The sequence below is a fragment of the Polypterus senegalus genome, chromosome 8 (assembly GCF_016835505.1).
Source record: "Polypterus senegalus isolate Bchr_013 chromosome 8, ASM1683550v1, whole genome shotgun sequence".
In the NCBI taxonomy this organism is placed as follows: domain Eukaryota; kingdom Metazoa; phylum Chordata; class Cladistia; order Polypteriformes; family Polypteridae; genus Polypterus; species Polypterus senegalus.
This window is the reverse complement of record NC_053161.1, coordinates 179,455,900-179,470,731: the sequence shown is the minus strand read 5'-3', so window position 1 is coordinate 179,470,731 and position 14,832 is coordinate 179,455,900. Positions and strand designations below refer to the sequence as shown.

The following is a 14,832-nucleotide window of genomic DNA, read 5'->3' as shown; positions in this document are numbered from 1 at the left end:
CTACTGCTTGGAAATTTAATGAGGTTTTATATTTCTTTCCTGAACTTCCCCTCTGCTGAACCCCTATCTTCAGAGAGATTGCTGTGCTTTTTAATTTTATTAATTTACCAAAACTCTCACAAAATGATGCTGCATTTCTTGAGTCCCCTGTTTTAGTTGAAGAAATTACAGTAAGCACATTTTTAAATCCATTTGCAACAAAAAAGCCCCCTGACGCAGAAGGTATGAAGGCAGAAGTTTATTTTGCATTTTAGCTACAAGAGTCCAGTTTGCCGTTTCAGGTCAGGTGTCATGTGGGTCTCTGAGATTTGTCAGTGACCTGTGTGTTTTATTTGTTTGTTTTACTCTGTTTTAATTTTATATTTAAAGCTTGTTCCTTTGCTATCCTCTGCCTCTTTTTAAAATCAAATAACAAAACAAACTAACACATTATGGTGTCAGTTGGCTTTGGACTAATTGTTTAGAAATATTAACACACATTCTGTTTAATAAAACTGCATTTCACGTTTGGCATGGCAGTCTCCGGCATAATGATAGGTGAAGATTATCACCTTCTATCTCCAATAATTATTTTTTTTTTATCATATTAGGAATATGATGACAACGTGATGATGCCATTCTGTAATGTAGTAAAAAAAAGAAAAATCTTGCTGATTGTGCCTACCTCGTGATCTATTTATTTTACTGTTTTAACCTTGTAGATTATGCTCATGTGTTGAATAGTTGTTCATTGTTTCATTTTCAAATTGATTATCTTTTCATGTGCTACTTAAGTTTGCTATTGCGTATCAAAATTTGTTCATAAATTAAACCAACATCTATTTAATGTAATATAATGTCAGTTTTAAAGAGGTGGGTTAAAAACTAAGCTTTTTTTTTAACTTTATACAGGAATCCAACTTCACTGCTGTTCTGAATGTGGCAAACAGTTTTTACTGAGACGGTATCTTGAGCGCCACCAGAGAATTCACACAGGAGGGAAGTCACATTGCTGTTCTGAATGTGGCAAAACGTTTTCATGTAAAACCCATCTTCAGAACCACCAAATAATTCACACAGGGGAGAAGCCGTATGCCTGTTCTGAATGTGGCAAAAAGTTTTCATGGAAAAGCTATCTTCAGAGACACCAAATAGTTCACACAGGTGAGAAGCCGTATGCCTGTTCTGAATGTGGCAAAAAGTTTTCATGGAAAAGCAATCTTCAGAAACATCAAAGAATTCACTCATTTCTGAATGTGGAAAACAATTCTCTTACCATCGTTCTCTAAAGAGACATATTACAACTCACCCAGGAAAGAAGCTGTATTGCTGTTCTGATTGTAGCAAAAAGTTTTCATAGAGAAACAATCTTAAGAGCCACCCAAGATTTCTCTTAGGAGAGAAGCCCTATTGCTGCTTTGAATGTGGTAAACAATTCTGTCTCAGTAGTTATCTTCAGAGACACTTTAGAACTCACCGAAGATAGAAGCTGTATTTCTGTTTTTGAACGTTGCATAAAAGTTTTTACAAAGAAGCTTTCTTCAGTGACGTGGACTTTTTCACATTAGAGAGAAAAGAAATGCAGTAACACCCCAACCTTGTCCACAGATGAACAAAGTACAATATGCTAATCTGCCGCAGAAGAAAGAATTCATAAGGGTTGATGAAAACCAAAAAAAAAACAAATTGAGAAACCTACTAGTAAATTGGTAAATATACCCTTTAGACCCATCTTAACAAATTACGAGCCCTCCTTATACTCTGCAAAAAGAAGCCTTAGTAGGAACAATGCAAGTTCTACACGGAGTCCTTGTGGGAAAATGGAGAGGGAAAAGTTGAGCAGTACAATGAGATTATCCTGACTAAAGAGTGAAGTTCACTCCTGTTTTGAGAGTAAGCACACCAAGAAAATGAGGAAAACTGAAACCTGAGAGAAGCAGTGTAGCTGTTCTGAATGTGGTAAAGAATTCCGGCACAGAAATACTCTTCTGACCCACTCTAAAGTACACAAAGGAGAGAAGATTAATGCGTGTTCTGAATGTAGCAAACAGTTTTCACGAAATAACAAACGTTTGGATAGAACAGCAACATTTATTTGTATTGAACATTTTCATACAAACCTTGTTACTCAAACTGCTTTACATGATGAAAGAAAAAGGAGTATAAAACATAATTCATGAATAGGCAGTAATACTATAAAGTTTGTATCAAAGAACAAGGTAATGTCAAATGGCGAGCAGGACAGAAAAAAAAGCAAAGGCAAAACTACTAAAACACTGTCTGGCCCCCACTGGGCATTCCACCTAACATTCTTACCTAAATTAGTCCTCATGGTTTACATGCTTCACATGAAGAATTTGTGGATGATGGCCATGTGGACACCTGCCATTTAATCCATAAACACGAGGCAGTGTGGTATGTTGATCAGGAGGTGGTGGAGCACATCGTCACCACAGAAGAAATGGAGAAGACAGCAGAGAATAGTGCAGTTTAGTATGGAACTGCAGAACCCAGAGGAAAATGACACATCGGTGTCCATATTGACTAACAGGGATACAGCTAAAATGTATCTACGTAAAAGCCTTTTTTTTTTTTTTTTAAATTGTTTTACAGCCTGGTGAATTTCTATTGGTAAAGTATTTTAAATTTTAGGTGTGTAACAGCAAGGCCACATCTCCAATTCTTTTCAGATTGGCTTTTGAAATTGTTAGCAGAGTTTCATTTGAAGATCTGCAGTTATGACTGGGAGTGTAAGGGGACAGACATTCCAAAATGTAGGACAGGGTGAGATTATTTAAGGCTGTGTAAACCATTACAGTCGATCTCCTACTTACAAACGGGTTCCATTCCGTTCTAAGAGAGCTGTTTGTAACTCCATTTTGTTCATAAGTCCAGCATGTATTGGTATGTGTGGATAAGTGTTTTAGTTTCAGGCATCTCTTGATTTGGACCTGTAAACAGTTTTTTTTTCAGTAGTTTTTAATGTGTTTTGAGCAGCTTGCAAGTATTGTACATAAAATAAAGATTATAATAATAAAAATAAGATCTTCCCACCTTTGCTGCCACCACTCGGCAGACAAGCAAATTATCCTTAAGTGCTAATTTTGATCTTAAGGACAACTTTGTGTATATATATATATAATGCAAGTTCTAATCTCAAAAGTTCATAAGTAGGGGACTATCTGTTGTCGTATTTTAAAGTCAATTCTAAATTGAACAAGTAACCAATGTAACAATGCTTAAACTGGTGAAATGTGCTCAGATTTTCTTTTTGTTAAGATTCTTGCTGCTGCATTCAGCAGTAACTGTAACTAATTGGTGTCTATCTTAGGTAGTCCTAACACACACACACACATGAATAAATATATATGTTCAAAATATTTATTTCCTGATGAGATCTTTTTTTTTTTTTTCTTTGAATGAACTTGTTTCCTTTTAAAAGTCAAATGTTTCTATCGCACGGTTCTTCAGCAAACAGATTTTTTTCTTATCCTTTTCTAATTTTTACAAAGTGGTTCCAATAATAGTGGAGGGCACCGTGTATATAAAAAAAATAAAGGAACCCTTTTAAATGAGAGTATACCATCAAGTCAATGAAACTTCTGGGCTATTGATCTGGTCAGTTCAGTAGCAGATGGGCTTGTTCAGCAGTTTCAGCTGCTTTAGTGGACAAGACAAACAACCATGAGATGACCCTGTTTCCTTTAGAAGCAAAAACTCTAAATTGCAACATTTTCAGTCAACGAAAAATAGCGATATGGCGGTACAAATCACATCAGAGAAATTAACTTAGCTTTCTTTAATGACGATTCACGCAATATTACAAACGGAGGAAGCTATAGCAGACAATGCCAAGGTCGGATCTTGATGTATACAGTCTGCTATTTTACGTTGCTGCGCTGAAAGGATTTTCGGGACGAATGAAGATAACATCATCCGGCTGTCAGCTTCAATGGGTTTGGCTGTAGTCCAAGCCTTTTTATACTGGTTTTTCCACGTGCTGGTCCTCTCTAGTCTCCAAATAAGGAAAGAAAAGACTCAACCCCACCTCCTAAAATACAAGAATAGCACATTGCTTACACTGCAGTTGTCCCCTTCAAAACTGCTAAAGTAATGTTTTTTTAAGTGCAGGCAGACTAGCCTTTGTGTGCCAAACTTAGTCTGCACATGTGAATGAATCCTTTATAAGTGTCTTACAGAGACAGTGACATTAGCTATAATATTATAGCAAACGTATTATAACAAACCACCCTTTGTCACTGGATCTGTGACGAAACAATCCCTGAGGATGTTATCTACAAAGCAAAAGGTACTCAATCCCCCTTCACAGTGTAGACATTTCAATAACATTTCTAGAAATGTGAAGTGTAGTACCACTATGGCTCCTGTTTTATTTATCTAATATACCAGCGTAAATATTAACAATGATAAGTTAAAGTACATTTGGACAAACAGTTACATCCTTCTATATAAAAGCGGTCGGGATTGTCCTTCCGTTCCGTCCGTGCTACGCAGACGCAGAGTTTCACACACGCCCTGTCCATTTTGCAATGCACGATGGGATTTGTAGTTTCGTTTTTCCAGGTAAAGATGATTTTCTACTCCAGACTGTGCGATATCTTCTTCTTTCTTACTATATAAAAGCGGTCGGGATTGTCCTTTCATCCCGTGAGTGGAAAGCGTAGCGGTATTCCGCTTATCACAGACTTACTACTTGCAGCTTGCAGTACGAAGTGACATGATGTGAGCAGAGTTCTGGTGCTCCCATCGATCCCTTGCTTTTGTGTGCAATACGCTGGAAAAATAGACGAAATTGTGTCTCTGGGAATAATTAATGTTGACGGAGTACAAATGCCTCACTGCGTAGTAAATATCAGAGGGGTTCAAAAGGGCAACCTCAATATTGAAAAAAAGTTTAAATTTCATCACAAAATAACAGAAACTACGAGTATTAAAGTAATACAGCTCAAATGCAATATAACCAAATTAATGAGTTTGTATAAAATATCAAATTGATCTACATATTAAATTGCCTTAAGAAGTGGTCAACTTAAAAGTCGGTCGCCTTAAAAGGCGGGTCAGCCTAGTTTAACACTAAATAGTGATCATTGTATCTCACCAGTGGTGTAGGTGCAGATGTCCTGTTATGTCTTATATAGTCAGTGTTGTATCTAAATATTACTGAATCCATGCAGTTGGAAACCATAGCATCAGATTATATTATAATTCTATATAGCATCTTGATGGACTTCACTATTCTTTGGCACTCATAACATTTCTAGCTTCAGTATGTTTCTAGATGTGCCCCACCCTTTGGTGTCTGACCCCTTTATGAGTTACAATAGTTGTAACATAACTCAGATACTATTCTAGATCTATTGCTACGATTATTAATTGTTCTTAACTAGTATTATTGCATAATTGTTCGTTCACTATCTTTTATCCTCCCCAACTTCACTGTAGATGTTCTAGTCCCTTTCAATTTACAATTTAACATCATTGGTAAATCATGCATATCCTCATACCTTTGAGTCCTCAAGTATATTCCTAAACTTTCTAAATTCGTGCCTTGTCCAAAGACAAAGTCTGTTGCTTGGTGGCTTTGCAGATCCTTCTGAACAAACATGTGACTGCTTCAGGACACTAAAGTCTTTGCCATTAGTTGGAACAGAAAACTAAACAGTCCTATTGCCCTTAGAGCGCTCATGAGATGCACACATGGTGACTGTCCAATTTTAGTAGAGGAGCACTTCACTCTAGGCTTGCACTGGATACAGCAGTCAATCAAGGGAGCCCTTGGCATTCAACAGCTGTCATCTTTTCACTTCAGTGGCATTACATAGCCTGTTTCAGTTGAAGTCCATAAGTCTGTAGTAAAATGTCTGCACATGACATGGCATCAGATTTGCTTAGCTGGACTTACAATCTTTCTTTGATTCTGCACCCCTTCCACTTCTGGAGAAGCAAGTCGTTTCTTCGCCAGCTATTATAAGGTATGTGCAGCAGATCAAGAGTCATTAGTGCAGTACAGTCACTTTAAATCTTCTTCATTGATAAGACTTTACCACTGAGTTGGAGAGGCCTAAACTAAACTACTTGCTATGCTAAATAAAGAAGGGTGAAGGGTAGAGCAAATACATAACATAAAACAATTCTTTATCAATCATATGCATAATAAAATGCAACACTATTAATGACAATCCCAGACTCTCAGTCTCATATCATAAATAACAGAAATAAATTAATACATTTAAACCAGGCTAGTGAAAATGTTTCTTCAGTAAGACATATACACTAAACAAATTTAACACATTTCATCAGTTATCTATCACAAGTGTCTTAAATTATAACAAGATGTTACATATTGGAACTTGAGTGTTTTCATTTTTGTCTAAAACAAAAATCTTATAACATCTATACCATATAACCATATAATGTATATATATGTATATATATATATATACACACACACACACACACAGTGCATCCGGAAAGTATTCACAGCGCATCACTTTTTCCACATTTTTTTATGTTCCATCCTTATTCCAAAATGGATTAAATTAATTTTTTTCCTCCGAATTCTATACACAACACCCCATAATGACAACGTGAAAAAAGTTTACTTGAGGTTTTTGCAAATTTATTAAAAATAAAAAAACAGAGAAATCGCATGTACATAAGCATTCACAGCCTTTGCTCAATACTTTGTCGATGCACCTTTGACAGCAATAACAGCCTCAAGTCTTTTTGAATTTGATGCCACAACCTTGGCACACCTATCCTTGGCCAGATTCGCCCATTCCTCTTTGTAGCACCTCTCAAGCTCCATCAGGTTGGATGGGAAGCGTTGGTGCACAACCATTTAAGATCTTTCCAGAGATGTTCAATGGATTCAAGTCTGGGCCACTCAAGGACATTCACAGAGTTGTCCTGAAGTCACTCTTTTGATATCTTGGCTGTGTGCTTAGGTCGTTGTCCACAACCTTGGCCTTGGCCAGTTTATTCCTCTTTGCTGCACCTCTCAAGCTCCATCAGGTTGGATGGGAAGCATCACAGATCTCTCAGAGATGTTCAATCGGATTCAAGTCTGGGCTCTGGCTGGGCCACTCAAGGACATTCACAGAGTTGTCCTGAAGCCACTTCTTTGATATCTTGGCTGTGTGCTTAGGGTTGTTGTCCTGTTGAAAGATGAACCATTGCCCCAGTCTGAGGTCAAGAGCGCTCTGGAGCAGGTTTTCATCCAGGATGTCTCTGTACATTGCTGACGTCATCTTTCCCTTTATCCTGACTAGTCTCACAGTTTCTGCTGCTGAAAAACATCCCCACAGCATGATGCTGCCACCACCATGCTTCACTGTAGGGATGGTATTGGCCTGGTGATGAGCGGTGCCTGGTTTCCTCCAAACGTGACGCCTGGCATTCACACCAAAGACTTCAATCTTTGTCTCATCAGACCAGAGAATTTTGTTTCTTATGGTCCGAGAGTCCTTCAGGTGCCTTTTGGCAAACTCCAGGCGGGCTGCCATGTGCCTTTTACTAAAGAGTGGCTTCCGTCTGGCCACTCTACCATACAGGCCTGATTGGTGGATTGCTGCAGAGATGGTTGTCCTTCTGGAAGGTTCTCCTCTCTCCACAGAGGACCTCTGGAGCTGTGACAGAGTGACCATCGGGTTCTTGGTCACCTCCCTGACTAAGGGCCTTCTCCCCCGATCGCTCAGTTTAGATGGCCAACCAGCTCTAGGAAGAGTCCTGGTGGTTTCGAACTTCTTCCACCTACAGATGATGGAGGCCACTGTGCTTATTGGGACCTTCAAAGCAGCAGAAATTTTTCTGTAACCGTCCCCAGATTTGTGCCTCGAGACAATCCTGTCTCGGAGGTCTACAGACAATTTCTTTGACTTCATGCTTGCTTTGTGCTCTGACATGAACTGTCAACTGTGGGACCTTCTATAGATAGGTGTGTGCCTTTCCAAATCATGTCCAAGCAACTGAACTTACCACAGGTGGACTCCAGTTAAGCTGCAGAAACTTCTCAAGGATCATCAGGGAAAACAGGATGCACCTGAGCTCAATTTGGAGCTTCATGGCAAAGGCTGTGAATACTTATGTACATGTGCTTTCTCATTTTTTTTTTTTCCATCCATCCATCCTCTTCCGCTTATCCGGGGTCGGGTCGCGGGGGCAGCAGCTTAAGCGGAGAGGCCCAAACTTCCCTCTCCCCGACCACTTCTTCCAGCTCTTCCTGGAGAATCCCAAGGCGTTCCCAGGCCAGCCGGGAGACACAGTCCCTCCAGCGTGTCCTGGGTCTTCCCCGGGGCCTCCTCCCGGTTGGACGTGCCCGGAACACCTCACCAGGGAGGCGTCCAGGAGGCATCCTGATCAGATGCCCGAGCCACCTCATCTGACTCCTCTCGATGCGGAGGAGCAGCGGCTCTACTCTGAGCCCCTCCCAGATGACTGAGCTCCTCACCCTATCTTTAAGAAAAGGCCCAGACACACTGCAGAGGAAACTCATTTCAGCCGCTTGTATTCGCGATCTCATTCTTTCGGTCACTACCCATAGCTTATGACCATAGGTGAGGGTAGGAACGTAGATCGACTGGTAAATTGAGAGCTTTGCCTTACGGCTCAGCTCTTTTTTCACCACGACAGACCGATGCAGAGCCTGCATCACTGTGGATGCTGCACTGATCCTCCTGTCGATCTCACGCTCCATTCTTCCCTCACTCGTGAACAAGACCCCAAGATACTTGAACTCCTCCACTTGGGGCAGGATCTCTCCCCCAACCCTGAGAGGGCACTCCACCCTTTTCCGGCTTTTTATTTTTAATAAATTTGCAAAAACTTCAAGTAAACTTTTTTCACATTGTCATTGTGGGGTGTTGTGTGTAGAATTCTGAGGAACAAAATGAATTTAATCCATTTTGGAATAAGGCTGTAACATAACAAAATGAGGAAAAAGTGATGCGCTGTGAATACTTTCTGGATGCACTCTGTGTATGTATATGTATGTATGTGTATATGTATATACTGTACACTGCTCACAAAAATTAAAGGAACACTTTAAAGAAACACATTAGATACATCAGATCTCAATATGAAGTTGGATATCTATACAAATAACGACAGGGCAATGTCTTAGGAACAAAAGGATGCCAAGTCTTTTAGTGGAAATAAAAGTTTTCTGCCTACAGAGGGCTCAATTGTGTAGACACCCTAAAATCAGAGTGAAATGAAGATGTGGCAGGCTAGTCCATTTTTTCAAAAACTTAATTTCTGCTACTCAAAATGCTTTTCAGTATCTTGTGTGGCCCCCATGAGCTTGTATGCATGCTTGACAACGTTGGGGCATGCTCCTAATGAGACGACGGATGGTGTCTTGTGGCATTTCCTCCCAGATCTGTATGAGGGCATCCCTGAGCTGTTGTACAGTCTGAGGAGCAACCTGGCGGCGCCTAATGGACCGAAACATAATGTTCCACAGATGTTCTATTGGGTTTAAGTCAGGGGATTGTGAAGGCCATTCAATTGTTTCAAATCCTTCATCCTCCAGGTACTGCCTGCATACTCTTGCCACATGAGGCCGGAAATTGTCGTGCATTAGGAGGAAACCAGGACCTACTGCACCAGCGTAGGGTCTGACAATGGGTCCAAGGATTTCATCCTGATACCTAATGGCAGTCAAGATGCCGCTGTCTAGCCTGTAGAGGTCTGTGAGTCGCTCCATGGATATGCCTCCAAGATCATCACTGACCCACCACCAAACCAGTCATGCTAAACGATGTTACAGGCAGCATAATATTCTCCACGGCTTCTCCTGACCCTTTAAAGTCTTTCACATATACTCAGGGTGAACCTGCTCTCATCTGTGAAAAGCACAGGATGCCAGTGGTGGACCTGCCAATTCTGGTATTCTATGGCAAATGCCAATTAAGCTCCCCGGTGCTGTGCAGTGAGCACAGGGCGCAGTAGACATTTGGGCCCTCAGGCAACCCTCATGAAGTCTGTTTCTGATTGTTTGGTCAGAGACATTCACACCAGTGGCCTACTGGAGGTCATTTTGTATGACTCTGGCAGTGCTCATCCTGTTCCTCCCTGCCCAAAGGAGCAGATACTGGTCCTGCTGATTGGTTATGGACCTTCTATGGCCCTCTCCAGCTCTCCTAGAGTAACTGCTTGTCTCCTAGAATCTCCTCCATGCCCTTGAGACTGTGCAGGGAGACACAGCAAACCTTCTGGCAATGACACGTATTGATGTGCCATCCTGGAGAAGTTGGACTACCTGTGCAACCTCTGTAGGGTCCAGGTATCACCTCGTGCTACCAGTAGTGACACTGACTGTAGCCAAATGCAAAACTAGTGAAGAAACAGTCAGAAAAGATGAGGAGGGAAAAATGTCAGTGGCCTCCACCTGTTAAACCATTCCTGTTTTGGGGTCATCTCATTGTTGCCCCTCTAGTGCATCTGTTGTTAATTTCATTAACACCACAGCAGCTGAAACTGATTAACAACCCCCTCTGTTACTTAACTGACCAGATTAATATCCCATACGTTTCATTGACTTTATGCTATACTCTGATTAAAAAGTGTTCCTTTAATTCTTTTGAGCAGTATATATGTGTGTGTGTGTGTATATATATGTGTGTATATATATATATATATATATATATATATATATATATATATATATATATATATATATATATATATATATATATATATATATTACTATTTCCCCCCTTCCTGATTTCTTATTCTTTTGCATGTTTGTCACACAAAATGTTTCTGATCATCAAACACATTTAACCATTAGTCAAATATAACACAAGTAAACACAAAATGCAGTTTTTAAATGATGGTTTTTATTATTTAGGGAGAAAAAAAATCCAAACCTACATGGCCCTGTGTGAAAAAGTAATTGCCCCCATTGTTAAAAAATAACCTAACTGTGGTGTATCACACCTGAGTTCAATTTCTAAATGCAGGCAGACTAGCCCCTGTGTGCCAAACTTAGGCTGCACATGTGAGTGAATCCTTTAAAAGTGTTTTGCAGAGACAGTGACATTAACCTTAATATTATAGCAAATGTATTATAACAGACCCCCCAAAACAGGAATAAATGGTTTAACAAGTGGAGGTAGGCCACTGACATTTTCCCTCCTCTTTTGTTTTGTCACTCGTTTTCCATTTGGCTAAGGTCAGTGTCACTACTGGTAGCATGAGGCCATACCTGGACCCTACAGAGTTTGGTTGCACAGGTAGTCCAACTTTTCCAGGATGGCAGGCACATCAATACCATGTGCCATTGCCAGAAGGTTTGCTGTGTCTCCCAGCACCGTCTGAAGGGCATGGAGGAGATTCCAGGAGACATGCAGTTACTTTAAGAGAGCTGGACAGCGCCTTTCATAGAAGGTCCTTAACCCATCAGCAAGACTGAACGCTATCTGCTCCTTTGGGCAAGAAGGAACAAAAAGCACTCCAGAGCCTACAAAATTACCTCCAGTAGGCAGGCCACTGGTGTGAATGTCTCTGACCAAACAATCAAAAACAGACTTCATGAGGGTGGCCTGAGGGCTCGATGTCCTCTAGTGGGTACAGTGGAGCTCGATTGACATTTGCCATAGAAGACCAGAAATGGCAGGTCTACCACTGGTCCCCTGTGCTTTTCACAGATGAGAGCAAGTTCACCCTGAGCACATGTGACTGATGGGAAATGGTCTGGAGAAGTGGTGGAGAACATTATGCTGCCTTTGACATTGTTCAGAATGACCGGATTGATGGTGGGTCAGTGATGGTCTGGGGAGGCATATCCATGGAAGGACACACAGGTTAAACAACAGCACCTTGACTGCCATTAGGTATCGGGATGAAATCCTTGGACCTATTTTCAGACACTATGCTGGGTCATGGGTTCCTCCTGGTGCACGACAATGCCTGTCCTCATATGGTGTGTGAGTATGCAGACAGTTCCTGGAGTAGGAAGGAATTGATACCATTGACTGGACCCCACACTCGCTTGTCTGACCTCAATCCAATAGAATACCTTTGGGACATTTATGTTTCGGTCCATCTGACGCCACCTGGTTTCACTTCAGCCTGTCCAGGAGCACAGTGATGTCCTGGTCCAGATCTGGGAGCAGATCCCCCAATACATAATCTGTCGTCATATTAGGACGTTATTAGGCATGCATACAAGCACGTGGGGCCCATACAAACTACCGAGTATGATTTGGAGTTACTGCAATGAAATTTCAGCAAAATGGACTCGTCTGTCTGCTGCATCATTTTTTTTTTTTTCACTTTGATTTTATGGGTGTCTTTGAATTCAGTCCTCTGTAGGTTGATCATTTTCATTTCCATCAAATGATATAGCATCCTTTCGTTCCTAACACTTTATCATGTCAGTAGAGATAGCTAGCAGGATTTTTTTTCCCCATTGAGATATGATGTATTTTCAAAGTGTTCCTTTATTTGTTCTATATTGAGAAGATACACACACCATAATCATGGCCGAAATTATCAGCACCCCTGAAATTTTCCCAGAAAATTGTTGCAATTCCAGATGTTTTGGTATGCACATGTTAATTTCCTTTATGTGCATTGGAACAACACAAAAAAACAGGAAAAAAGAGCCAAATCTGACATCATGTCACACAGAACTCCAAAAATGGGCCGGACAAAATTATTGGCACCTTTTCCAAATTGTGGGTAAATCGTTTTATTTCAAACATATGATGCTTGTTTGAACTCACCTGTGGCCAGAAACAGGTGCTGGCAATATAGCAATCACACCTGAAGTCAGTTAAAATGGAGACGAGTTGACTCAACTTTTGTGTTGTGTGTCTGAGTGTGTCACACTAAGCATGGAGAACAGAAAGAAGAGCAGAGAATTGTCTGAGGACTTGAGAACAAAAATTGTGGAAAAATCTCAACAATCTCAAGGCTACAAGTCCACCTCCAGAGATCTTCATGTTCCTTTGTCCACTGTGCGTAACATAATCAAGAAGTTCACAACACATGGCACTGTAGCTCATCTCCCTGGACGTGGATGGAAGAGAATAATTGATAAAAGACTGCAACGAAGGAGAGTCCGAATGGTGGATAAACAGCCCAATCAACTTCAAAACATATTCAAGCAGTTCTGCAGACTCAGGGTGCGACAGTGTCAGCTCGAACTATCTGTCGACATCTGAACGAATTGAAACGCTATAGCAGGAGAGCCAGGAGGACCCCACTGCTGACACAGAAACATAAAAAAGCCAGACTGGAGTTTGACAAAATGTACTCGAGAAAGCCAAAATCCTTCTGGGCGAACGTCTTGTGGACAAATGAGACCAAGGTAGAGCCTTTTGGTAAAGCTCATCATTGTACGGTTTACAGAAAACCGAATGAGGCCTACGAAGAAAAGAACAACACAGTACCTACAGTCAAACATGGTGGAGGTTCTAAGATGTTTTGCTGCCTCTGGCACTGGATGTCTTGACTGTCTGCAAGGCATCATGAAATCTGAAGACTACAAAAGATATTGGGGCGCAATGTTGGGCTCAGTGTCAGAATGCTGGGTCTGCATCAGAGGTCATGGGTGTTCCAGTAGGACAATGACCCCAAACATACCTCTAAATGCACCCAGAAATGGTTGAAGACAAAGCACTGGAGAGTTCTGAAGTGGCCAGCAATGAGTCCTGATCTAAAGCCGATTGAACACTTACGGAGAGATCTCAAAATTGCCATTGGAAGAAGGCGCCCTTCAAATCTGAGAGACCTTGAGCAGTTTGCAAAAGAAGAGTGGTCAGAAATTCCAGTTGAGAGGTGGGACAAACTTGTTGATGGTTATAGGAAGTGCTCGATTTCAGTTATGTATTCCAAAGGGCGTGCAACGAAATATCAAGTTGAAGGTGCCAATAATTTTGTCCAGCCCGGTTTTTGAGTTTTGTGTGAAATGATGTCAGATTTGGCTTTTTTCTCTATTTTTTGTGTTTTTCCAATGCAAATAAAGGAAATAAACGTGTATATCAAAACATTTGTAATTGCAGCAATTTTCTGGGAAAAATGGTGCATTTTCTGAGGAAATTCCAGGGATAATTTTGGCCATGGCTCTATCTATCTATCGGGGGCAGCATAAATCATAAAGAGCAGAGACTGAAGATCAGCAGTGAATACACAAGGAGGATAATAAAGATCTTTTGAAGAGAGTGAGGAACAAATTGTCACCATTTAATCAGCTAGTAAAACACGTCATCTCATACAGCTGTGGGGTCACAGAATGACCACAGAAAGACCTCAACAGTGTGGATGTAAAAACAAAGTTGCTCCGTGCCAACCAACTGAAATACAAAAACCAGTGCATGCCAAGACTTTACCTTCATAGGGCAGAAAGTGGAAAGCACCAAACAGAAGTCGATTACGGACGCAGATCTTCAATCATACGAGTGCCAGCATTCCCTCTCAGCTCACAGGAATGCCACATTTGTAAAATATTGCAGCCTGAACTTGAAAGGCAATATCATCTACCATCATCAAGCTTGGTTAGGCAATCCACAAAACCGAAGGAGTACCTGACATTACCTCAAAGGTCTGCACAGCGTGAGGTGACACAATTATATGACAAAACAAAAAGAAAGTAACAAGGTTGACCAAGAGAGGAGAAAAAACACAACTGGAGAGACCAGAAATGCAGTGGGAAATACACAGATCTGCTACTATAAGATCATGAGGACCAGAACTAGGCACGTATGAATGACTTATTAGAGGTAAAACGAATTGTGGATCACATGTGAGGTTGTTTGCAATTTGTTTTCAAAGAAATGGAAAAAGCAACCAATGTAAATTTGGCAATAAACTGATGGAAACAAT

At 40.8% G+C, this 14,832-nt stretch overlaps 1 protein-coding gene across 1 annotated transcript in view; it reads left to right on the top strand.

The window, feature by feature from the left end:
• Positions 1-3,359, top strand: part of LOC120533549 (zinc finger protein 502-like) — a 44,429-nt gene extending 41,070 nt beyond the window's left edge. The window contains exon 3 of the mRNA XM_039760483.1: positions 892-3,359. Within this exon, the coding sequence (XP_039616417.1) occupies positions 892-1,268 (377 nt within the window). The 3' untranslated portion in view covers positions 1,269-3,359. The remainder of the gene's footprint in view (positions 1-891) is intronic.
• Positions 3,360-14,832: the final 11,473 nt, after the last annotated feature.